Source organism: Myotis myotis, unplaced genomic scaffold (genome assembly GCF_014108235.1).
Source record: "Myotis myotis isolate mMyoMyo1 unplaced genomic scaffold, mMyoMyo1.p scaffold_m19_p_8, whole genome shotgun sequence".
NCBI classification, from domain to species: domain Eukaryota; kingdom Metazoa; phylum Chordata; class Mammalia; order Chiroptera; family Vespertilionidae; genus Myotis; species Myotis myotis.
In genome coordinates this window covers 13031829-13058246 of record NW_023416390.1, presented here as the reverse complement: position 1 = coordinate 13058246, position 26418 = coordinate 13031829, and the positions used below count along the sequence as shown (strand labels likewise).

The 26418-nt window shown below is 51.2% G+C and overlaps 1 protein-coding gene across 17 annotated transcripts in view; it reads right to left on the bottom strand.

The window, feature by feature from the left end:
• Positions 1-24621, bottom strand: part of NRP2 (neuropilin 2) — a 120281-nt gene extending 95660 nt beyond the window's left edge. For 7 of the 17 annotated variants that reach the window (XR_004969205.1, XR_004969207.1, XR_004969206.1 and 4 more), the window contains exons 1-2: positions 23640-24605; positions 8362-8539 (exon numbers count right to left, since the gene is read on the bottom strand). Coding sequence is in view for 10 of the 17 variants with exons in the window: in XM_036318968.1 (XP_036174861.1) it covers positions 8362-8539; positions 23640-23712 (251 nt within the window). In the remaining 7 variants the exon portion in view is untranslated. Of the gene's footprint in view, positions 1-8361; positions 8540-23639 lie in introns of all 17 variants that reach the window. The other 10 variants (XR_004969203.1, XR_004969204.1, XR_004969202.1 and 7 more) reach the window with 5 other exon arrangements.
• Positions 24622-26418: the final 1797 nt, after the last annotated feature.

Here is a 26418-nt window from a genome sequence, read left to right as displayed (position 1 = left end):
TGCAGACACTCTCACCGGTGTAATTGGATGGGAGAATTACACGGAGTTACGTGGGGTGAGATGCAGGCCTTCTGGGACCTCTGGGTTCAGAGGAGGTGCCCGGGCTGCCAGCCAGAACAAGTGGGATTGTGTATTAGAAAACCTCAAGTGATTTTTCTCAATCGGGATGAAGAGCATCGTTAGGAAGGACGTCCACAGTGAAGCTTGCACTTGAAGAGGTGCGATTGCAACATCGCCTGTTTAAAAACAAACTGCCCAAAATAGCGGTGGGACCCAACTGCCCTTTAACCTTTGTAGGAGGGGAAGGACAATCTGCGGTGCCTTTTCTCACTCCTGCGGCGAGCTCGGTGCTGGGTGGGGTCCTTGGTCGGGGTTGGAGAGCGTGGGGTCAGCAGCCAGCTGAGCTTGAGTCAGCAGGGCTGTGCCTGCTTGTTGCACCACATACCGGGAGGGGGATCTGTTTCTGTTATTAGCAGGGTTGTTGCAATACAGAGAAGTCGTGCTGCTCATTGGCTCCTCGGGGGAATCAGAATATTTCTGTGGCTGAGCAGGCAGTCAATCTGGAACGATGCCCGGAGCAATCACCTGAGGGTCTCTCCTGAGGTGAACCACAGAGAACTCTCACTCCGCTCTGGTTTCTAGAAGCCCAGGTGGATACCAGCTGAAGCCACACCTCCAGTCGGACATGTGGCCTCCTACCATCTACCTATTCATACGGGAAGGAGACAGAGGCGGTCCTGTGTAGGAGGAAACCGACAAGCCCAGCCTAATCCTGGACTTTCCCAGGCAACCCCACTTTCAGGCCTTAAACGGGGGTTCCTGGACATAGGGGATGAGACCCAGAGACCCTGACCAGGGAGGGTGGGGGTAGCACAGGACCTCCATAATCTTAGTCTTTCCTGCTTCCTGACCACAGCCCGTCTCTGAGATGGTGGAAGTTGCCTGGCCAGGAAATAAGATTAAATAACAACACTCAGGCACCTCTTTACCAAGAAGAGGGATTGTATCATCAAGTCACAAGGATGGCTTTTCAGTTTTTGTGGTTTCTGTAGTTATTAAATTCTCTCCCCTTCTTATCGTTGACATGTTGCTCTCTACCTGGACCACCAGCCATACACACACTCCCTTTGCCTGGCTAACTTATTCAGGATCAATATGGACCTCACCTCCTCCAGGGAGTCTCCCCTGATCTCCCCAACCTAGACCTGATCTCAGTGCTCTGGGCTCACATAACATGTCCATATCATGTCCCCAGTCAGAATGCATGGTGTAGGGGGAGGCAGTAGAGCATACGAGTAAAGAACACAGGTTGCAAAGTAGGGTATTCCGGCTTAAAACCCTTCTCTGCCACATGGGTCAGTTGCTTCACTTCTCTGAGCCCATTTCTCCATCTACAGCAGGGGTCCTTATACTAAGGCCCGCAGGCCACATGCAAATACAAATATTGTATTTGTTCCCGTTTTGTTTTTTTACTTCAAAATAAGATATGTGCAGTGTGCATAGGAATTTGTTCATAGTTTTTTTAAAAATTATAGTCCAGCCCTCCAACGGTCTGAGGGACAGTGAACTGGCCCCCTGTTTAAAAGTTTGAGGACCCCTGATCTACACAATGGAAAGAGTAGCAATGACCTCCCAGGTTTTTTTTGTTTCGTTTTTAATATATTTTTATTGATTTCAGAGAGGAAGAGGGAGAAATATCAATGATGAGAGAGAATCATTGAGGGGCTGCCTCCTGTACGCCCCCTAGGGTCGAGCCAGCAACCTGGGCATGTACCCTTGGCTGGAATCGAACCTGGGACAACCCTTCCATCTGCAGCCAACACTCTATCTACTGAGCCAAACGGCGAGGGCTGACCTCCCAGGTTTTGTTGCAAGAATCAACGAGATGCTGTCTGTGGAGTGCTTTGGAGCTGCTCCACATGTGGCAGCTTTACCATCAGTTACCGTGTGTTTTCACTTGCTTCCTCCTCCCAGACTCTAAGCTCCATGAGGGCAAAGAGTGCAATGTGGTCATCACTGCATTCCCGATGCCATGGTCATGCTTGGCACATACTAGGTTCTTAAGCATTTTTGGATGAATGCATAACAGTCTATTGACATTTTGTGGGTGAGAGACCAAGTCCTCGAGAGCTTAGAGACATCCACAGCCTGTGTCTGATCCTCCTGCTGTCACCCTGTCATATCACAAGATGGACAGGCACAGAAGACAGCTCTGTCAGCCTTCCAATGCAGGCACGTGCCATGCTGACTCATGTCCTGGCATCTCAAATGTAAAATATCACCAACACCACCAACCACCTGCACCCACCTACTTAGCCTTCTCCAGGACTGGGTGCCCCAGGGATAGAGACATGAACTGTATGGTCCATGTCCTTAGAGAACTTACATGCTCAGGACACCAGGTGGCCACACATGAACCAAAGGCACATGAGCAAGTCAAGGTGATATGCAAAGCTCTGAGTTCAGAGTCGGGGTCCATAAGAGAGCCCTGGAGGAATCCAGCAAACTGGGGGGAGGCAGAGGGGAGCGTGCAGCGGGACACCGTAGGGGGAGGGGTAGGAGTGTGAGCACTGGGCGCTCACAGGGTCTCATGCAGCCTTCAGGTTGTATTTGGTTGTGTGAAATCAAGGGTGTTTACTGAGCACAGGAAATCAATGGTGGGGAGGGGCCAGGTTATTGAGGTCTAGTCTGTTTCCACTGTTTACTGTAGTCAATTTATCAACTGCTACCTTTCTAGGATATCACTCCCTATTTTGGGAGAAAGAGACATTTTGGATTTGTGGATGAGGGCTCCTCTGGCTATAAATCAACACAGGAACATCTTGTTTATCCAGGACACTGGGCTAGAGGCCAAATATCCCAAACCTCTAATATCCAGAACATGGGGGAAGGGGCGAGGGATGGTTTCAGAGGGAAAGATCATGAGCAGCTCAATGCCAAGGACTCCACGCACTGATGCCCTTAGACCATGTTCCCTTCCTCACTCTGCTGTGAGCTTGGCTGTCTGGAGCAAGCGGACGAGCAGGCCTGGGTTGCACTGGCTTGGGGCAAAGCTTAGACCTAAGGACCAAAACTTCCCAAGAAAGCAGGGGTTTTCAACCTTTTTGATCTCATCACATAAATTAATTACTAAAATTCTGTGGCACACCAAAAAAAATATATATTTTGCTGATTTGACAAAAAAATAGGTATCATTTTGATTCATTCACACCAGAAGGCTGTTGTTGTTGTGTTCGCTGCTGTCATTTTTTTATTTGACAGTCTAAGGCAGCGGTTCCCAACCTGTGGGTCGCGACCCTTTTGGGGGTCGAACGACCCTTTCACAGGGATCGCCTAAGACCATCGGAAAACACATATATAATTACATATTGTTTTTGTGATTAATCACTATGCTTGAATTATGTTCAATTTGTAACAATGAAAATACATCCTGCATATCAGATATTTACATGATGATTCATAACAGTAGCAAAATTACAGTTATGAAGTAGCAACGAAAATAGTTTTATGGTTGGGGGCCACCACAACATGAGGAGCTGTATTAAAGGGCCGCGGCATTAGGAAGGTTGAGAACCACTGGTCTAAGGGAAAAGAGGTCAGTGACCCTGACTAGTCAGGTATTGCATATTTTAAATATTCGTGCGGCCCACCGCTTGAAAATAGCTGCAAGAGACAGCAAGACCTCCTAAAGCAAAGTCCATACCCAGTATGAAAGGGCCAAAACAGTTCAGAAGAAGGCTCCAGGTTACTCAGAACAGGAAGTAAGAGTGAGAGCAACGATAGAAAAGTCCCAAACGTCTCTGTGACCAAACCCAAAGATGCTAACACAGCTGCCAATGTATTGTGCATCTACAATAACAAGTAGTTATCATCATCATCATCATCATCATCACAGTTTTGCAGAGGTGGAAGCTGAGGCCTGGGAAGTTTTCAAAGGTCAACAAAAACTCCGAATATAACATTACACAGCCAGCCTGTCACAAAAAGTGACGTTTACCGGGGCGGGGGGGGGGGGGGGGGGGGGGGGGTAGTTGACTCGCCTTAGGTTTTGTTTTGTTTCGGAAGACAGGGAAGTGTGGCCCAGGTTCCAGAAGGCCCTTTATCAGCTAACCTTTGTAGAAAGAACTGGAACTCTGAGGGGGCATGTCTCAGTAGCTGGAGATTTCACTTGGATGGAGCGCTATTCTGCAACGCCCCCCAAGGTGAATCAGATACTGCCGCGCTGCACACACATGTAAAGTCGTTAGTGCAGGCTTCTGTGTGGGTTCTTGGCCGAAAAATGTTCTGTCAAGTCTTCTTAGCGGTTTTTGCACTTTGTAAAACACGTTTTTCTCCCCATACCCATCTGGAAATGACCAATTCTTAAAAGAACGCAGGCTCTCGAATTTGGTATAATTGGGTGGTATAATGGGCTGGGCTGAGCTGGGCTGCTGTCCCTGCCTCCGTGGGAAGGACTCATGAATAAGCCGTGTCTCATATGCAGTGGGTGTTTTTCAAAGGCATAGATTTTAGATTTCAGAAGTGGAGAAAGATTCAGTCTTATTGCGTATGTTTCTAAAACCCTTGCGTGCAGCCTGTTGGCTGATGACTCAGGTGAAAGGCAGCAGGCAGTGGCCTCTCCCCACCATAGAAGTGGCTTCTCCCTGTTTGCTCAGGTGGCCCCGAGTCCTGCCCTTTTGTCCCTGGGCCACACCAACCTGGCCGGGCGACAAGGCCTCTGGTTGCTGCCCACAGCCGGTGACTAGGCCCCAGAGCAGCCTTTGGGTGCTGGGGGCCTGGATTCCTGAGAAGGGCCAGGCGATGGGGCTGTGAGTGAAAGTTTCCAAGCAGACGGAACAAAATTCACAGCAAAGGTTAGGGGGAAAGGTCTCTGTCTGGAGTTTAGTCAGTCATCGCCTAGACCAGTGATTTTCAATTGGTGTGCTGCAAGGATTTTATTTCTTACTGATCTTAGAGAGAAGAAGGAGAGAGAGGGAGGAAGTGGGGGGGAGGGGGAAGAGAGAGAGAGATAGAGAGAAACAGCAATGTGGGGGAGAAACACTGCTTGGTTGCCCTCCACATGCACTCCGACTGGGATCGAACCCGAAACCTGGGTCAGGTGCCCTGAACTGGGAACGGCAACCTCAATATCTTGGTGTATGGGTTGACTCTCCGACCAACTGTGCCGCACCAGCCAGGGCTGCCGCCAGGATTTCTCAAACATGCCATACCTGACTATTTAGTCAGGGCACCGCTCTTTCCCCTTCGGCTGTCAAATAAAACAATGACTGCAGCCAGCACAACAGCCATCCAGTGTGAATGAATCAAAACTCTATCGATATTTTTGGGTCAGATCGGCAAAAAATACACTTTTTGGATGGCTGACGACGTTTAGTGATTAGTCTGTGTGTGCCAGGAGCTGGAGAGGTTGGAACTTGCTGGCCTAGCCCTTTGGGCTGATTTCAAGGCACAGAGGGCCAACTGCCTGGCCAGGCCAGACCTCTCCATCGGGGCCCATTTCCGGGTCACGGGGCAGTCTTTGCAGACCATCCCGCACAGAGGAAGAAGTGCAGGAGGAGCACTGGGGGGTGGGGGTGGGGGGTGGGAGCTGGCTGCTTTTCTGAATTCCTTACTCATCCCCCCTTTCACGGAGGTGTTAACTGCTGCGTTCTCATCAGAAGGATGGTGCAGGCAGTTCCTCTTGGTAAGCACCGCCCGCTGGGCTGCCAGAGCCGCATCCACTTGGAAACAGGCCCCGGAATCAGAGGAGAAAGGGGGCTAGGCTCCTATGCTGGTACGTGCTTTCCAAACCCAGGAGCTCCCTCGGAACAGAAACGAGAGGGGGAAATGAGGAGGCACCGGGCAGAACTTCCGGGACTTCCATTAGATTAACTTCTTTTTGCAAGTGAGCCAGGGCGGTGGGGGAGAAGCCCATCGATTCTGAATGCAAATGGCCGGGGAAGAATGTCAAAAATACCTTGCAGAGCGAGAGGTTGAGAGGACCGGATGTGTCTCTCTAAATACAAAAATTCATCAGGGTGAGAGAGACATGGGGAGTGGAAGGGACACGGGGGAGGGGGGAGAAATGAAGGACGAGGTTAAGTAGCAGGGGCTTGACCCCAACAGACCCTTTCTGATAATTTGGCACTGGGGGAGAGAGGCCCCAGAAAGGGTTTTCTCTGACTCTCCTGACCTTTCCGGTTCCAGCCAGCAGCATAGAATGGGGGAGTTGGGAAGGCAAACAGGAAGCTACTTAGTGAAGATGATAAGCTGGAGGATAACCTGTCCCGCGCCTGCTCCAGCTCAGCATGAAAGGACTCTGCCCTCTTCCCGGAGGGCTGCAGCAATCTGAGTTCTCCCGACCCTGGAGCTGGGTCTTGGAAGGGGAAGGGGCTCCCTGCAGCCCCAAACAGGGCGGGAGCGTGTCTTCCTGGCCTTTCACACTTCCGAACGTGTTTAAAGCCATGCTCACCAGCTCCTGAATGTTTCCTCCCAAAGCCGTGCCTTCTCCCTCTGCCGCTATGAATATACATAGGATGACCTCTTAGCAATTTCCCTGGGAGGTTTGCTGGCATAAGCATAACAGAATTTGGCCCTCAGTGGAGAGAGGTGCTTAGTCAAATTTCTCTGAGCTCAGACCCAAGCTTCTCGGTGCATTACGATTCAGTCCGTGCCAACCTCCTGCAGCCCGGCCAGAGGCTCCAAGAGCAAAAACACCTCATAAAGAAGCCCTTCTCACAGAAATTCTTGGTGAGGTTCACTGGCAGGGAATGGGCAGCCTTGCGACTCTGTGCAAGCGTGTCCAAGGGTGTGCACTGAACTTAGACAAAGAGGAACTGGGCAGCTACCCTGTGTCCTTCAATGAGTCAAGAGACGATCTGCGATTAGAAGCTTGGCCTTATGATTCTTTGTCACATGAGGCTTCTATCCAGGAAACCCTGGGATTCGCAACAAAGACTAACTCTTGTTAGGGGAAAACCATTGCGTAGGTGAAAAGCAGTCCTCGGAGGGTAGCAATGACATTGATGCACGGGTTCACAGTGAAAGCCATGTTAACACGAGGGCCCTATAAATCAAGGTGCGGGAGCAGGCAACATTGTCATGCCAAGAATGTGAATGTGCTTTGTACCATCTAGTGGGCTCTGTCTTACAGTGTTTCCAGAGGGTTTTGCCTGGTTACAGAGGGTTCTGTGTTCTGCCTGGTTACAGAGGGTCCTGAATCTATGAGTAAGCGCTGGCTGGTCCAGGTCCGAGTCCTGCACCTTTCCCATCAGCTGGCCCTTGATGAATTTTTCATCACTTGCATTGCCTTGGTCACAAGAAAGGCTCAGACTATTTATCAACCATAAGGGGGCACTGGACACCTACTGGAGCAGGGGCACCTTGTAGGCGCTTCTCTGGAGCCAGACATGACCTTCTGCACAGAAAACTTTCCCTTTTGTTTCAAGGAGGAAGCACTGTATTCACATTCTGGACATGACAGTGCTGTCTGCTCCCCCACCTTGATTTATAGGGCCTCCGTGTTAACATGGCATTTCTGAAGCACTCCCAGATGTCTACATGTCCACGTGGTGTCTCCTGAGCCACGCACCTCCACAGTGACAGGACCGAGGTGGTGAGACCAGCGGAGTCACCGCGGGTGACTGACTTAGGTTCCCTGGGCTTTGGCTGTTCTCCTTGGCCACATGGAGGTGGTAAGGACCCCCCTTTCCCAGGGCCCTTGTGAGAGAGGAGTGGGCTGATATTTACAAAGCAATTAGGAGAGTGCTTATTAGATAAATCCAGCCTTGAGACTCTAACCTGGGCAGCACAGACACCAAGAAGCAATGCACATCTTAGATCTACCTGTGGAGACACTGATGTTTAACTGCAAGGAAACCAGCTGCCACTTGCCACCACAACAGCCCGAGTGTCCATGGCTGGGTGCAGAGGGAGTCTCCACGTGGGACTGGGCTACTATTTTATCAAGGAAGCCGGTGGGGTTCCTACGTGTGGTTGTAGTGGAAACGGGGAGATCTCCAAGGGGGAGGCAAGTCCCAAAGTCAAGAGCTGCTGTTTTGTAGTTCACCTCCCACCACGCCCCCACAGGGAACTCCCCCCACTGCCAGCTTTTGAAGATAAGATGCTATTCCTTACACATTCACTCAAGAAGACTCTTTCCTCCATACTATGGGACCAACTGTCCTTTATTTCCCCCTGAAAGAGAATGCCATCTTGGGTTCCCCTGGGACCCAGGTCCAGCACTGTTTAGCAGGCCAGGTGTTTAGCAGACCCAGTGTTTCGAGTGTGGCCATTAGGTGGCGCTGCGGTCGGAGCCGGGGCTGGAGGGAGGGAGGAAGGAAGGGTGTCTCAAGGATGCACAGTGGGCAGGAGGGTGCTTACTTGCAGTCATGCTTCTCGATTTCAAAGTGCGGGTTGAAGTTGAGGACAATCTTCTGGTTGGGTTCGGGCGCATAAACAATCCACTCGCAGTTCTGGTGGGACGGGTAGTCCTGGGGGTAACCTGGCGAGGTGATGTAGCCAGCATCTTTGGAATTCAAACGACCGCCACAGGGTGGGTCTGAAAGAGAAGGCAAACAACCCAAGGAACTTCAAATATGTTCCAGTGTTTTTTTTTCCTCCTCTCCTTGTTTCTCTCCTCTACCAGTGGCCTGAAAGGGTTTTACAGACCTTTTATGGCAGTCCAGGAAGCTAACCTACTTACTCATTCAGTGGAAGAGGTTATTTCAGCCCATCTCCCCCCTCATCACCCGGCTGAGCACGCACACTCTCACACACACACACACACACGCGCGCGCGCACACGCACACGCACACACACGCTCCCCAATGAAAATATTTCAGAAAGTGGTCGCCAATGTTCCCGATCACGTGCTCTGGGATTAAAAAAGAACAAGAAAGCTGCAAAGTTAACATGCCTCCCTGCCTTTTCCTGTCTCCTGGCCGTGGCCCATCTTCTTCTGCGCTCGCTCAGCCTCGCCTCTATCTTTACCTCATAAATCCTTCATGCTCTCGGGCCTCCCAGCCCAGCCCAGGCCAGGCCGCCAGAAGTAACGGCTCCGGGAACTGACAAGAGCGGTTTTGTGGTGCCGACCCACAAGCCTGGTAACAATTACATGTGATGCGGAAGACGCGTTTTCAGCTTTGGGCCAGATCAGGCCCTGGAGGGTGATTTCAGCCTTTTTTTTTTTTTTTGAAAGAAAGCAAAAGCAAAACTCCCAAACACTTAATTCCACATCCACCACAAATTTGATTTATGATTTCATTATGCACGGAGTGGAAAATCTGCATAGGAGACTCCACCGCCTCTGACCTCAGAGTCTCGACAAAGAGCGCTTTGTGCTGAGTGGACGGCTGGCTTTGCCCGAGCTTTCTGCCCACTGTCCCTCCTGCCTGGGCGCCACCAGCAGAGTGTGCTGCTGCTTTGTCCCCGGTCAGCAGCCCTCTGGCAGGGGCTGGGGGAGCCATCCCCCGCCCTCCCCACAGTGCCTGGCTGGAGGGAACAGATGCACCCGTGCCAGGAGGGAAGGGGCCATCTTTAAAGGCAGAAAAGGTGGGCGATGACATTTGAAGAACCTCACATATTTGGGAGTGAAGATCTTCCATCCCCAGGAGGGGTTCCTGGGCAATGGGGGGTTTCGCTTAAGATGACCTGAGAAGAGAGGACAAGCAGACACAAGAGACCTGGAAACATCCAGAAGCCTCCGGGAGACCTTCCTGAGAGCCGTGCCGCTCTTAGCATCAATCACGATTTAATATCGCCATCTGCATGGAGCAGCGTGGGCCCGTGAATTATGCATTAGGGCTCAGCAGCCGCCCTCCAGGACGGGTCTCTCTCCTGCGTTCACTCTTTGAGGAAGAGGTCATGCATTTTTTAACTCTACAGGTGCACTTCCCTATTCCCCGCGCCTGTTGGCATTGCTGTCTCCCAGAACTCTGCTTTAGATTACCGGCGGGCGGGCTTTAAATGCATAAAAGATGGGCACAGTGGTGGTGGGGGACACACAAATCCACACAAGTGGCCTTTAGGCATCAGCGCCTCCAAGAGCTCAAACTGTGCCCTGTTGCCCTGCCCAGAACCAAATGGATTCAGGTTCCATTTCCTCCTGGGTAGAAAACAAAAGCAGGCCGTTTCCTCAGGCCAACAGAGACCACATCATCGTCTAGCTCAGCGGTTCTCAACCTGTGGGTCGCGACCTCTTTGGCGGTCGAACGACCCTTTCACAGGGGTCGCCTAAGACCATCCTGCATGTCAGATATTTACATTACAATTCAGAACAGTAGAAACATTACAGTTATGAAGTAGCAACGAAAATAATTTCATGGTTGGGTCACAACATGAGGAACTGTATTTAAAGGGCCAGAAGGTTGAGAACCACTGCTCTAACTCATGACCCTGCACCCTCTCGAGGCCAGAAGGACAATGGGCCCAGCCCCCCTGCCCAGATGAAGGGGAGGCCAGCAGCCGGGCCTGGTGCCACCGCTTCCTCTGCAGCCAGTACCCGAAGGCTGGCCAGGTGCCCACACCACTCACCCAAGCTGGGCACCTAACCTCTTGTAGCAAGTCAGATTGTGGCCCTTTGGTCCTGGCTCATGCATGTGAAATAGGACCACGAGTGGCCCTCTGAGAAGGCGGGGAGGGGGGAGGGGACTTAGATCACCAGCGGTCTTACAGCTCGGAGGAGAGGAAATTGCCTATGGACTTTTCTATGGAAAGAAGAACTTGACTTCCTCAATGCCCCCACGGCGCCCAGATTGCGCTTTGAGTAATCAGAGCAGGCACACGTGATCATCAGGAAAGACAGGAAACTTCCTCATAGGAAGGTTTCATTTCTGAGCCACACCAGGAGTCATCACTTCCCCACTGAAGAAAAAAGTTAAACTACGTGTGCATGTCCCGTAGCTGCCTGCCTGCCTGTTCTCCTGGTAAAAACTTACTTCACTCAAAGGAAAAGGAGTAACTCTTTTTTGTTTTCTGTCCTCTCTTTATCAGGAAAATCGAGGCACTCATTAAAATATTTGAGAACTCATTGAAACATCTGCTTTGCTTGTGTGTGGTTAGCCGTTCCAATATCCAAACATTTATAAACCCGCATTCTTTTTTTAAAATGTATGTTTATTTTTTTAATGTTTTTATTGATTTTAGAGAGAGAGGAAGGGTGAGGGATAGAGAGATAGAAACATGGATGACAGAGTTGGCTGCCTCCTGAACGCCCCCTACTGGGGATTGAGCCCACAACCCAGGCGTGTGCCCTAACCAGGAATCGAACCGGGGACCTCTTGGTTCATGGGTTGATGCTCAACCACTGAGCAACACCAGCCAGGCACAAGCTCACATTCTTGTCTGGATGGCACTCACACTGAGAAACACACACCTGGATACCAAACATACATCAGGCACACATACACTTTAGAAATTAACACTTTGGCCCTTGCTGGTTTGGCTCAGTGGATAGAGCATCAGCTTGGGGACTGAAGGGTCCCGGGTTCAATTCCATTCAAGAGCACATGCCTGGGTTGCGGGCTTGGTCCCCAGTAGGGGTGTGTAGGAGGCAGCCGATCAACGATTCTCATCATTAATGTTTCAATCCTTCTGTCTCTCGTCCTTCCTTTCTGAAATATATATATATATATATATATGAAATTAACACTTTAGTCCGGTACAAACTTTCATGCCTTCTCACACAAGATCAGACATCATTTGCACAGACAGGTCCATCAAGTTAAATACTAGAATTTTCGTCTCTGTGTTCCTTGGAGAAAACTGAATTCTTGAAATCTATCAGTAAAAACTGTACAGAAGACACACTGAATCCATCCATGCCTCCTTTCGATAATTGATCTTTCATGCCCAGGTTTGAGGACCCTCCATTTCTAAAATGCAAACACACTCCCAAGAGGAACGACCCAGGTTTGCTTCTGAAGAGCAACACTATCCACACCCCCGGAGGCCTTTCCTGGGTCCAAGTGGAACAGCACACTGGCTCTCTCCAGGAGTCCCGGCCATCCAGTCCAGCCGAAAGAAAGGTGAACTCAAGGGCAAATGCCTCTAGGCCAATATGCATACGCAGAAGAGAAGCTGACCTGCTAAAATCTGTGCTACTGAGTCTGTTTGGTGAGTTGACCAGGGATTTCTTTCTCCCTTGCTTTTGTAACTACCTTTTTACCTGGGGCACATTTCCCAAAGGGGAGCAGGCAAACCCAGGCCTGATCTGCTCAGAGAAGTTTTCTCCTGCAACTGAGATGGGCCAGGTACTCAGGGGCCCAAGGATAAAAGCATTAAAGTGATAGCTCTAGGGCTAGGCAACAGTATGGAGATTAGGAGGGGGGAAGAGGGGTACGGGAGGATGAGGAGGGTAAAGAGGATCAAATACAGGGTGACACAAGAAGACTAGACTTTGGGTGGTGGGCACACAGTGAAATATACAAACGATGTATCATAGAACTGTACACCTGAAACTCATATGTTATTTACCAATGTTGCCCCAATAAATTTAATTTTTAAAAGTAAGTTGAAATAAAGAGAATACTATGTTCTGGAGTCCCAAAGGTCTGACACCCCCCGTCCCCCCATAAGGACTACTTAGGGTTCTTATTTGATATAAAATGTCAGATTATTTCTGACATTTTTCTCCCCTCCCTCCCTGCCTCCCTCCCATACCCTTGCTTTGCTGATGGCCTAAGCACCATCCGATGCTGCTCTGGGGTTACCAGGCCATGGGTCAGGTGAAGAAATGTTGTACCGGTCCACCTACAATTCTCAGGTGCTCTGCCAGCTTCAGAGGGGACTCACCCTCCCACAGAACCCAGTTTCAGGCAAGTCATTGGTTCCTAGTAAGAGCAGATTTTTAGTAAGAAGGACTAAAAGAAGATCTTTTTAAAAATCTGGTCTGCCTTCTAAGGGAACTCAACTGGAGCTGTTTTAAAGGATCACTGTAGAGCCTGAACTTGACAATAGTTGTTCAACACTGAAGCCTGAGGATAGTGAGACTTTTAAATGATCAGAATCACAAGGGGGTGACACCAAGTGACACTAGGCAACCGCCTGCAGACAGTCCCATAATAACAATCAGGTCCCTTGATTTAGCTGAACTGAGGGGAAAGGTCCTTGGCAAAAAACAGGGGAATTTAGGGCTGGCTGGATGTGGGATTGGAGAGTCAGGGTGTTACTGATGGAGGGTCTAGGGCAGTGGTTCTCAACCTGTGGGTCGCGACCCCTTTGGAGGTCGAACGACCCTTCCACAGGGGTTGCCTAAGACCATCGGAAAACACATATATAATTACATATTGTTTTTGTGATTCATCACTATGCTTTAATTACGTTCAATTTGTAACAATGAAATTGGGGGTCACCACAACATGAGGAACTGTATGAAAGGGTCGCGGCATTAGGAGGGTTGAGAACCACTGGTCTAGGGTAAGGGGACCAGGTTACTGGGAAGGGGAGGGGGTACTGATATTACCGAGAAGAAGTGGCACCTGGATTCCTAACTCAGTGACCTGCCTCGATCTCAGCTTCCTAAACTGTGATGCAATGAGTGGACTGAATTAGGTGCGTAGTTTTCAGAATTCTTGTTAGAAGTGTTTGTTTGTTCTTTCCTTGAACAAAACTCTACCCTGAGCTCCAACGTGCAGAGCAGCTGAAAGCGGAGCCCCTCTTAGGCGTGGGAACAGAAGGTGGCAGAATCGGAGTCGTGTCCAGGCCTCGAAGTCCCTCCCTCATCTCCGTTAAGAACATCAGGCCTTCCTGGAATAGGGTTTAAAACCCACAGAGCCAGAGCTCTGTGCCCTTGCTATTTTAAATGCCACGGAAAAGAGAGTAAGGCGAGAGTACACCTACTTCTACCTCTATTCTCCACACCTGGGGACACTTAGTGGAGAAAAGTACTCGGTCCCATTTCCATTAAAACGACACTTTATAATTCATCCTTTATCGACAGCATAATCCCGTCCTGTTCCTATTTGCACAGCATTGTTTCATTGACTTACCAGTAGCAAGGCGATGAGGCTTTCTCCTACTTAAAAAGAGAACGTGGCCACCTTGCCGCTTAGCCAGCAAGAAGTCTTGTATGGTCTTACCACTCGCAAGCTGTGTGACCTTGGGTAAGTTAGTCAACCACTCTGAGCCTTCGTTTTCTCCTCTATAAAATGAGGGCAGGGAGTCTAAAGTTCAGTTCCAGTTCCAAATTCAAAGCCTGTACAATGAGGCGGGGGAAAGATCCTATAGCCCAGAGAGGAACCAAAATGTAAAGGTTCTCTCCCCTCCCAGATAAGCAGATTAGTTACTCAACGTGTTGCTCCTGTTTTATCTGCTCCAGGTGAGCCTCCAACAAAACTCCAGGATTCTTCAGAAGAACTCGTCTGTCTTGCATTATGGAGAGTTCAAATGTCTCTTTTAATCACATTAGCTCTACTGACGTGAGTTTCCTTTCTTAACTGGGTCTGCGGCTGCATATTTATAAATATTATGGATACGCAGTTCTGTGTGTGAGCCTGTCAGCAACAGTGATGCATAAAAAGAAAGACCAAAAAGTGTTTCTTAAAATCCCTCACCGCCATCACCGAAGTCCTCTCTCTGCTCAGGGTCTTAACCAAATTTTGCTCGCTGACCCTGGACGAGCTGCTTTTTAAGAGTTTTCCTTTTCTGTGAGCTGAGGCTGGGTTTTGTTTTATTCAAAGCGACGTTAGCCTGTCTCAAGACAGTCTCATAAAATCTGTATCTTGGCTTAAGCGGGGAAGAAATGAGCCAATCCATCAGCCCAGGAATGCGGCTGTTTGACCACTTCCTAAGGCAACGGGGAAGGGACGCAATCTATTCAATTTATGGGGCAGTGGCAGTGAGTGATGCACTCCTGAAGGCACGGCAAATGGAAACCCCTGCGAACTTTTGCAGTGATAAAGTTCAAAATCGGAATGAAAGAATCTTCGGGCCGGCAGGGGGGAGGGGGTTAGGGAGGGGGAGAGGAAGCCCGCATGGAAAGAGGAGAAGGGAAGGGGGGAACACCCCCTCTTCTAGAACAACTCCAAAGGTTCCCCATGGGGAGAACTGGAAACTGGGTCTGGAAATAGAGCTTTGGAAAGTCTCTTCCCCTCAATCTGGATTCTAAAAATGAAGCCCGGTTTAATCATTAAAATGTAAGTTTGATGTGATTACCTCCCTGACCTCGAATCATGCCACCTGTGGTAACCTTGTTATTTGTCATCTTATATCATAAACAAATGCAATTCCAATAGGGCAGCCGATATAATAGCATTAGTTTATATTTATGTCCACTCTTTTCCAGCCTTCATTGCAAATGTAATTTTGATGCCATTGATGAGAGATCTGGGATTACAATTCCTGACCATTTCAACAGGCATTTGGGGAAGGAAACAGAAGAAGAATAATTTTGAGGTCCCTCCAAAAACCCAAGGAGGGAGAAAAAAAGTAATATAATAGTTTTCTTCATTTATTTTGATTAACTGAGGGCTTATGTTGAAACATCTATGGCTCCCCATTGGTTAGTAAATGAAATCTAAACCCCTTGGCCTAGCAATTTGGGCCTTGCATTTAGCCCGAGCTACTATTTCCAACCTTGTTTGCAATCATTTCCCTCCACACTGAAGCTTCTGAATATCACCTCCAACAAACCCAGTGTCCAATTCTCCATTCCCACCTCCCCCTTCCCTTAGGCCTTTCCCAGTCCTAAATCCCATCTATGCCCTCAGCCAGGCTCAGGGCACCCTCCCCCACCCCTGGCCACCCAAACCTGGGCCTCCGAAGCTCTTCAGTATCTTCTAAGGCAGCGAGTTTCAACCCTTTTTATCTCATGGAGCACGTAAGCTAATTACTAAACTATATTATGTTTTTGCCAACCTGACAAATAAAAAAGTTTAATTTTGATTCATGCACACTGATGGCTATTGCATTGGCTGTTGTCATTTTATTATTTGACAATCTAAGGCAGTGGTTCTCAACCTGTGGGTCGCGACCCCTTTGGAGGTCGAATGACCCTTTCACAGGGGTCGCCTAAGACCATCGGAAAACACATATATAATTACATATTGTTTTTGTGATTCATCACTATGCTTTAATTATGTTCAGTTTGTAACAATGAAATTGGGGGTCACCACAACACGAGGAACTGTGTTGAAAGGGTCGCGGCATTAGGAAGGTTGATAACCACTGATCTAAGGGAAAGAGGTCAGTGCTCCTGACTCAATAGGCAGGTATTGCATGTTTTACACATTCTTGTAGCACAGTGGTTGACAATCGCTGCTCCAAGGTGTGTGAGAGCTCGGAACAGCCTTATCCCTTCTGATGGACCACTTCAACTCGAGGGTATGAGTGGCTCCATTCTGATTCATCTTTGGAGAACTTTATAGGATCAAACCCAGAGCTTTTCCCAAGAGTCAGTGTCAATGAGGTTTGATAAATTAATAAATTGCTAGTTGCCTAAAGCAACACCAAAGGTATCAGTAGGTGCCACAAATGCTAAGAAAGCCTAATCACAAATTGTTGTGCTTCTCCAGTTCCAACGAGTCCTACCCAGCCCACAGCTGATACTAATGGTAAATTTAGTGGTGAACTGGGTGTTTAAACGATTTGTTTGGGATACCAGCACCTAGTCATAAGTCAAGGTAGAGTGAGTGTGAACCATGTATCTGAAGACACCCGAACCTCAGATAATAATGAGGACGTTCAAATGACACTTATATTTTAATTCTAATAATAATAAAAATAATTTATTGGAATGTTTTCTTGCCCCCTCACTCCAGCCCCCCACCCTCCCAAAGGCAAGTTCTAGATATTTGTTGTCAGTAGCACCAGAAAGATGCAAACTATTACTTCATCACTAAACCTGTGCTGGGAATGGATTGGCTCTTGCTGGGTTTTAGTTCATTTCTCTCTACCCATCTTTCTTCCCCTGGCCCCCAACATGCCTTTGGGGCACATCTGTTTTATTTTCCCTTTTTATCACAACAATTATTATTACCACTCAGTCCGATAATTTGCAATTCCCTTTATCTTTTTCTCTGAAAGACTGGCCAGATCACTGGCTATCACAGGATCTCTGGAGGGTCACACTGGACATTGCATTAAGCTGGCCTGCAGCCCCGTCCACTGCACACCACGGGGAGAGCTTTCCTTTTGTGTGTCCCAGGCCCCGCCCTTTCCTTCTGGATTAGATCATGACTCTTTTATGAAGACCCAGAGGGAAATGGGATTATTAAGAGTCTTGCTGGGTAAAAGCTATTTTGTCTTTATGATGACTTTTTTGAGTTCAGCTGCTGAAGGGCCTTGATGCCACAGTAGAAGTTATTACACATTCGGGGGGAGGGAGGGTAACTTCAGCACTGGGATCCCTGCTGAGCACATTCTCTTGATGAAGCACAGAAGAGAGGAAAAGGAAAAGAGGAGAGATTTTTAAAAAAATCAGTAGAGGTGAGAACACTGAGCGTGGAGAAAAAAGAAGCAAAGAGGAGAAGTATATCTAAGATGAGAACCTAGCAGGGAATACCGGTCTCTAAAGGACAGAGTGTGGAGAGATAATTCCCATGCTTATAAAACACAGGTAAAGGGTTAGTGGAGTAAGAACTGGGAAGGAATAATTATTTACTTATTAAAAAGCTCATAAAATAATGTAAATTGACCACAATGTTTATACTGTGCTTTCTGTGATACAGTAAACTCCACTGAGGCTGTTTTAAAGATGACATGATTTCCGAATAGGCAGGTAATAATACCTATGAGGTGGGCTATATCATTCTCAAACCCATCTGACAGACCAGGAAACGGCGGCACAGAGGGAAACTGAGGCACGGGAGATTCAGTATTCTGGATCGCAGGGCGCGGCTGGGTTTTAAACCCAGGCTGTCTGGCTCCAAAGCTTCAGAAGCTGGAAAGCCCAATGAAGGTCTTCCCCAAACTTCTCTGTGACAAGCTCATTTAGCGGCATTAGGGAAGACAAACATTTTGCCTGGTGGAAACTCCTTTTTCTCTTCCTGTGCCAGCAGTCTGTCCGTGTGGACAATGCGAGATGTGTTCAGGCTGGGGTGTGAGAGGGCTGGAAGCATTTAACACCTTCTCCACGCCCTGCTCCCACAGGCGCCCTGCTCCTGGTCCCCCTGGCCCTCTTTCCTGTGTACTGAAAACCAGGGCATGTGTTTGGGGGGGGGGGGGCAGGGGGGTAGGTAGGATGCTCAGGCCTGAAACTATGCCTTACAACATCGGAAGGTTTTTTCTTGGCAACGCCCGCACCCCCCCCCCCGCCCCCCTTTCCCCTTTCTTCTCAACCCTGCTGCTCATCTGTGCTAAATGCCAGGTTGTTATTGTTCTACTGGATAGGAGCAGCGTTTTCAGAAATGGGGGATTTATTTTTATAGCACAGCTGGTCTGCCAAAGGTCACATAATTTGGCAACCTTCCCAGTGGTTAAAAATTAATTTCTCCTTATTAATACAACCAAGGTCCCATAGGATCAGAGCTCAGCCTTATCTAAACTTGACAGCTTCCTAAACCTTTAGAAGATGCCTTCTCCTGGAGGGCCAGCCACACTACAAGGCCACAGTATCCAGGAATCCAACCCCACTGAATCCTGCTCGGTGAGGAAACCATTAGGTCCCTCAATCACTTCTTATCGTGGCAGATAAGGCTGTGAAAAATGCCGTAGGCTCTCTAGGCCGAGCTGCCACAGTAGCATCCAGGAATGGGTTAAAAAAAAATTTTTTTTTTAAGTGAGTTCCTTTCCTGGAAGGAACAGAACAAAGACTAACTTTTGGGATCAAACACATCTCTGCTACTCCAGGAGGGTGCCTTCACGACGTCCAATGGCAAATGATGGACAGATGATCCCATACATCAAGTATATTAATGATATTACAAACGACTTCCCAGACGTCACCTTTCGCATCCTGTCCCGTCAGTGTAAGAAGTCAAGATGGTATTACGCTTCTGCTCCATCCTTTTAGGAAAGGAAAGTCACATCTCTATTTCCTAACGTCTTCCCAAACTGGACTTTCACAGAATATGTTCTGAAAACTCTTTACCAATGAATCTAGCTCTGAATTCTGTCAGCCCAGAATTGTCCCACACTTGGGTTACCCAAAGTCAGCTCATTGCCTTGGTTGCTTCAATGAGCAGCTGCGTGAAAACACCAGGCAGGTAACTCAGAAATCATCTAGTCCAAGGTGCCTCTCCCCATGACCCCACCTCCACCCCAGGCCCTTCCCTGACTGTTATTTGCATTCATGCCTCTCAACTCAATGCAGGTAGAAACTGGCCTTTCATTGCCCCAGTGTGGACTTTACATTCAATAGCAGGGGCTGAAGCCACTTGGTAGACAGCAGGAGTCCTGTTCCATAGCCTGGGGTTCCGGTCCCTGCAGCCTTCCAACCTTCCATGTTGTCAGCAGGGAGCTCTGTGGCCTAATGGACGGTTGCCCCAGAAAGTCAAACCTGCGGTGCTGCCTGAGCAGTCACAATTCTGCCGGCACATCTTGGACAAGAAGGAGCTTGCCGAGGCGCCCCCCCACCCCACCCCCAGTGCTGTTCCCACTGCTTTGCACTGTGTGCTCTGTTGGCAAGAGGCCGCAGTTTCACTACCTCCAGCGGCAGTTTATGGGGTAAAGTTTACTGGGCACCCATGGAATGCGGGCATGAGACCAGTCCCCGGAGCCTAGAGCAGACTGTCTGTGTAGAATCTAGGAGTTTATCGTTTTGTTGCACGTTATTATGCTTGCTCATAATTATCCCGCATTTGGAGAGAGACAGGCTAAAAGAGAAATCCTCCTCGGACCCTTATCCTGAGCCTAGCCAGCCCCTCAGTGCGTCTCTTTCAGGATTAGTTTGACCCCAGGCCTGTCTCCCACCGCCAATTTACACCTCTTATCTGATCATTTCAGACAGAAGGTTGAATTGACCGCGTCCGCCCGTGTCCGTGGCAGTAAAACCCCAGCGCGATCAAAGCTCTCCGGGCGGAGGCGGGTGTTTGGAGATGAGAGGGTGTGGGTTCTTTTGGCCCGAAGCGCTGTGGACCCTGGGGCTGGGAGTTGCCACCATCTGAAGAAACCCATTGTCAGGGCCTGAATGATTTCCTGAGCGTAACCTAGTCCCCTGCGGACCACGATTAACTCTAGCAAAGGGGAGTTTCGTGGCAAGGCGCTGAGAGCGAATGGCTAGCGCCAGGGGGCTCTCCTCTCTGTCTGAAACCGAAAGGAAGGAAGGGAGGGAGGGCGGGGGAGGCAAGCAGTGAGCACACGCCAAGAAACCAGAGCGCGCATTCCCTCTCCTTCCAGACAGATCAGCCGGAGCCGCAGAAGCTGCGACACGGAGGAGCCGGATTCCCTGAGCTTGCCCTGGAAAGCTGATCCCCACTCCCGCAGCACTCCCTGATTCCCAGGGGTCACCAGGTTCTTTCCGCCACCGTCCCTCGCCAGCCCTAGGGCGTTAGCTCTGCGGCCTGTGCGCCCCCCCCCCGCCCCCCTCTCCAAGCAGCCCCGCGCCCCAGCCCTAGACCTGGGGGGGAAAGCTGCGGTGCAGTCAGCCCCAGGCGCAGGGTGGGGGCAGCCGCTGAATCACAGCTCGCCGCGCCTCCATTAACTTGTGTTGATATGAAAAAGAAATCAATCAGTGGAAATGAAGCATCGGCAGTGACTATTTCCTTTTCTCACGTGGAAAAGCAAAGAGCGCGGCGGCGGCGGGGAGGGGAGGGAGGCTCGCCAACCCTGCAGAGGTTTCTCCCGAGCAGGGAGCGGCAGCCGAGACTTTCTGGCACTGGACAGGGCGGAGGAAAAGCCGCGAGCTTCTGCCCGGCGCTGTCCTCAGTCGGGAGGAGGAGGGGCAAGGCTGGGGGAGTTGGAGTCCGCCAACTTTGCCCAGGCTTGAGCCTCGGTTTTGCTTTCACTGGGGATATTTTTGCCTAATAGAATGTTTATGGATCGCTGGGCTCTGTTTCTGCTGCGTAGCCCAAACAAATCGATGCGTCGTGAGAGATGGCGCTGGGGGTGGGGTGCGCTGGGGGCCACGGCGTCCCCACCACGTGGGCGCCCGCGCCGCGTGCTCTTCACCTGTCTCGGCGCCCGGCGAGCGCTCGGCGCGCAGCGCGGCTAGAGGCGGTGCAGGCGGCGCGCAGCCCCGCGGCTCCATCCAGCTGGCTCCTGTCCGCCTCCGCCCTCGGCTCGGAAAGCCCACCCCGGCGTCCCGCCACCCAGCTCGGCCCGCGCTCGGATCCCCCTGCCCCGCCGGCCGGGCCCTCCAGGGATGGGGTGGGGGTGGGGGATGAGGGGTGAGAGGGGGTAATGCAGCGCCTGGGACGCGCGAGGCAGAGGGGGCGCTCGGGGAGGGTCCGCCGAGCGGTCCTGAGCCCCAAGCCCGAGCGGAAGGGAGGCCGAGAGGCGGCGGTGCTGGGATCGGCCCAGCGGCGTGCGGAGAAGTGGGGGCGCCGAGGCTGCACGCCGCCGAGGGGTTATTTGCTCAATCGCCCTCCCGCTTTCACCTTCCGCCCTCCTTCCCCACACCCCCCCCCCCCCCCACACCCCCGACTCCTCGGAATGGGTTCCCGCCGCCGCCGCTGTCCCCGTCCCCTCCAGGCCGGCGCGCACCGGGTGAGTCAGAGGTCTAGCTGGGCCTCGCCCTTTGCCACCGCCGCCAGCTGCCAGGGTGCCGGTGGGCTGCTCGGACGGAAATCCTGAGCAGCTCCGCGTCCCACCGAGAGGGCGACCTGCCCGCGCTCTGCGCCTCTGGCTTCTCTAGAAATGACGCAGGGCGGCGAGGGGCCGGGGAGGGGGCGCGCTGCGGAGAGCGCGGAGGCAGGTGGCGGAGCGGGAGTGGGTCCCGTCCTCTGTCGCACACACGTACTCACTCCATCCACACGGCGCCGGGCGGGGGGAGGAGGGGACATTTGTGCGAACATCTGGGGTAGAAGATGGCCCCTGAGTCTTCACGACCCCTCCCGCTCTGCACAGCACACAGAATCTGAAGTTGTGTGTGTGCGCGCGCGTGTGAGTGTGTGCCGGGGTGCGCACCAGTGTCCGCGCACTCGCACACCGGGGTCTACCAGCGACCGTGCCGGAATACACAATATACCGTGGGCATCCTCACCGCGCGCGGGAGCGTGCGCACACACACACACACACACACACACACACACACACACACACACAGCGAATCACACAAACATACATAATTTATGCAGCCTTCAGGTCTGTGGGAGGTAATTTCATTTCACATCAAACTGGGAATTTGGAAGCAAGGCAAGAAGGAATGGGGAGGCACAGGAGACCTCCCCAAGTGGGACCTGACTCATCTCTTTGATAGGGTTTGCAGCTGCCCTGAGATCAGTCATGGCAGAGCAGGCGCAGCAAACATGAGGGTTTGGATAAGAAGGGCAATGCCGAATCTTCTTCCCCCTCAAATAAACAGCCGAGCTTAAAGGGGGGCGTGTGCATGTGTTAGGAGGCGATAACCAACTTCCCCATCCGTCAAAGCAGGCCCCACGCTGGCCCCACCAGCCCTGGTGATGGGAGGAGGTGCCCAGGAGCCTGCCAGAGGTGAGCCCGGCACTGCAGCCAGAGCCTTGGAAGTGCCGCTGGGTGAGGGCACGCCAGGAAGGCTTTTCCTCTGTCCCCATAGATGGTTTCCTCATTCTCAATCACCTGTAGCAGCTCCAAGAGTTCAGTCAGATCCCAGACACTGTTCTCAGAGGGGAGAGAGGCTCACCCTGGAGAGTGGTGTGAGGGAGGAAGAACAAGCCCCACCATATTCCCTGACTCCAGAGATCCCTGCTCAGGGAGTGTACCCCTTGACCCCTTACCAAACCCCCCTCCACACACACACTGGCCCCAGACCTTCGGGCCTTCGGGTGCTTATCTCTGCTCTCAGTCTACACACCCTTTTTGGCAGTGGTTTTGAGAACAAATTCCACTCAAAAGTTTCTAACCACTTCACAAGAGAGACCTTGGAGGGCCACGCAGTTTGTTTTTTATCTAATAATATTTTTTAAAAGAACAGGATTTACTTTCCCAGATAACACGTGGATGCAGGAAGGAGAGGAGGGTGGATGGACCACCTGGCTGGGCCAGCAGCACCCAGCCCCAAGCCCCTGGCTCTGCGGAAAGCCCCATCGGCCGAGCCCTGCGATTTTGAGGCGGATCCGCACATTCTGCAAAGAACCCACAGCACTGGGAAACAACTAGATTCTTGCCTTTCCCAAGCCCTTCAGTTAACATTGCTCAACGCAGCTCCGTGGAGGGAATGCACATGATTTATATTCCGCTGGCTAGGTTGAAGAAACTCCAGGGAGATGTGCTCTGCTTCAAGAAAGGGGAAAAAAATCCCAAAAACTGTAATGCAGAAAGGCTTTGTAGTATTTTTAAACCTTTGATTCAGTCCATATGTGACATCTGAACACCGCCAAATTCTGTCTATGTTTCAACACACACACACACACACACACACACACACACACTCCTCGCAGGAGAATGAAGTTGGGTTTTAGCAGTGGTGGTGGTGGTGATGGTGGTGTAAGGTAGGGAGGGCCGACTGGGATGGCTCTTTAAATTATTCAGTATTAAGGATGCCTCCTTCTATGCCATTCCTTGTGCCCCCCTCCCTGCCTTAGCAGTTACTTTTAAAGGGAAAGTATGTTGAGATGAATAGAAAAAAAAAACTTTCAGGGGCTTACCTGGTTGGCCTCTCACTCCGCGTCCTGAAAAGTAGAGAGCTAAGAAAACCCAGGTGAGAGGAAACATATCCATTTTGGAGAAAGAGGCTCTCTCCAGGGCTGGATGTGTGGGTTTCTTGTATAACTGTAAGTCTTTGTGTTTTTTCTCGCTCTTGTCTTCCTCACAGTGTCTTCTGCAGAGGATTCTAATGGTCAGCGTCTCCCTCCTGGGCCCCGGCGGCCCGTCTTCACCTTTATCCTTGCTGGATCCCCACCTCACCGGGAGGAGGGTCGGTCGCTCTTGAAAACAGCCAAGAGGGAGCAAGCCGGGAAGAGGGGACTGTTCTCTTCTCTTAAACACAAAACGGATCTATGTCCTCTCCAGTTCCTCAAAGTATCAATTCCTTTATCCTACAACATCACGAATATTTCCCGAAAGCCAAGCGTAAAAAAAAAAATTATAATAAAAATAAAAGCCAAGACTTGCCTTAGGCATCACACGGCCCCAGGCAGCTGTGTGATCTCAGAGGCGTAAACGGACACACATCCCCCGGCACCCGGGACCCACGAGAGGGCGGAGGCACCCACCGCCGGACAGCCCGGGTGGGAGGCGGCCGCCCGGCTCCAGCCCTTGCCGGGCTCCCCTAGCGGGATCCTCCCCCAACGGCTACACCCGCTCGGCCAGCCTCACGAGGGGAGTCTGAGGAAGGAAGCTGCCGGAGTCGGTGCCGTTGCCGGAGCTGCTGGCGGTGCGGCGGAGGCGGCTCGGATCGCCTGGGAGCGAGCGAGCCCCTCTCCGAGTTCGCTCGCGCCCGCCTTCACCTCCACCTCGCCCAGCGCCTCGCCGAGTGTCTGCGCGTCTGAGGATGTGCTGGGGGCGGGCTGCGGGCTGCTGCCTCGCTCGCGATCTCTGCTTCCCCTCGGGCTCCCCCCTGCCTTTTCAGGCAGAGCAGCATGTGGATGTCAGAGCCGCGGCACAGCTATCCGATTACGCGCCGGCTCAGGGCCCGCCCCTTCTGTGTTCCTGATTAAAGAGGCAGCCGCGGAAACGCGCGGCGCAGAGGCGAGCGCCGCGGCACCCAGCTCGGGCGGGGCGGCGGCGGCGGCTTCCCCCGGGCCGCGGCCGGATCAAAGTTAAGGCAGCTCCCACCCCGCCGCCCCTCTCCCACCCGGCATCTCCCGCCCACCCCGGGCTCCTCCGCTTCAGGCTGCGCCGAGCCGCCCGTGCGCAATGCCCCGGAGAAGGAGCGCCCCCGGGCACCTCCAGGGCGTGCTGTCCTTGGCCGTGTCGATGCCGCCCGAGGGAGACTCCGCGGGAAACGGGGGAAATCCTGGTTCCCCCCAATTCCCTCACCGCGATGCCACACACGTAGAACCCAACACAATGCCACGCGCAATGGCGTTGGTGGCGCACGGTGTTTGGAGTAGGGAGCGAGGCGGCAGCTCAGCCATGCGTTTGAACAGGCAGCCGTGCGTGGCGGCGACACACACGCACAGGCCCGGCTGAATAAAATCCCAAACACCCTGCGTTTACTACTGAGATCCTTTGTTATGTCCCAAACACACTCCTCTTCACTCTGGGTGATGATTCACTTTTCTCTACGCCCCTAAACTTGAAACTACCAGAAGAGGAAAGACTTCAAAGAATTTGTTCAGGCCATTGAACTGGATTCCCCCAACCTCTCCCCCCCTCCCCCCCAACATGTACAGGTACATGAAGGTTTCTACTTAATATACATACACATTTCTCCCCTTGGAAATGTGGCCACAGTTTGGGGTGAAAGAAAAGGTATGAGAACTGTTTAGAGGGAGCTGCAAGCTAACAGTTGGGGAAACACTTGTATCTTTGTTTCTGAGGATGGCTTTGTGGATTCTAAACGGTCTTGTTTCACGGGGCACCTATTACTCCACTATCATACAGACTCCAACAGGAACAGTCTAAATAACACCCCGCATGTACTTTCCTGCCACTCTGCAGATGAAGAAAAATAAAGTTTTGGTGACAAGAAACACACACATCTGACTATCTCATTTATTTCTTTGCTTGTACTTGTGGATTCTTCTGGGTGGTTTTCCTCCTTATCTGGATTTGCCATTAGCTTTGTTTATCACTTTTAGTGTTTGAAAAATCTGTGACTCCCACTTAACTGTTATTTACACGGAGATAACCAAAACAAAATTGAATCAGAAGTGATTTGCAAATAGTGGAGCCAAGCCGTGGAGGGGTTTGAAGGTGCTGTGTGAATCCACAGGCTGCCTATCGCACTGTGGATCTTAGATGCCGGGTCTGAAAGGGCATTTAGCAGAGGCCTGGTGATTTCTCCCAGCAAGCATACCTCCAGGGGGGACTACCTTTCATCCCCCCCCTCCCCCTTCCTTTCTTTCCCTCCTTCCTTCCTTGGCTGGAGAGCACATCCACAATATTAAAAACTCCAGGTTTACTTTATCCCCTGTTTAAATGTCAGTTATAAAGAAAGACGGCCACTCCCCGATATTCAATGGAGTAAAGAAGCAGTGTGGAGTTTGAATCTTCAGCAGAGACCCCCGCTTCTACTATGGCCAAGATGCTAACCTAGGGACAAAGAGCACTATCTACAGTGACAGTGCCTAGAGGGTCATTTAGTATCACCTCCCCTGACCACTTACCAGGCTGGCCAGACCATTCTCGCAAGTGTCCAGCCTGGAAGAATCCTGTTTCTGAGAACCTTGTAGCCAGAGCTTAGGGGCAGGGCCAGGGGAAAGAGGACAGAGAGAAAAAAGTACTAAGCTGAAGCCCATTGGGAAACCATGAGAATGACAA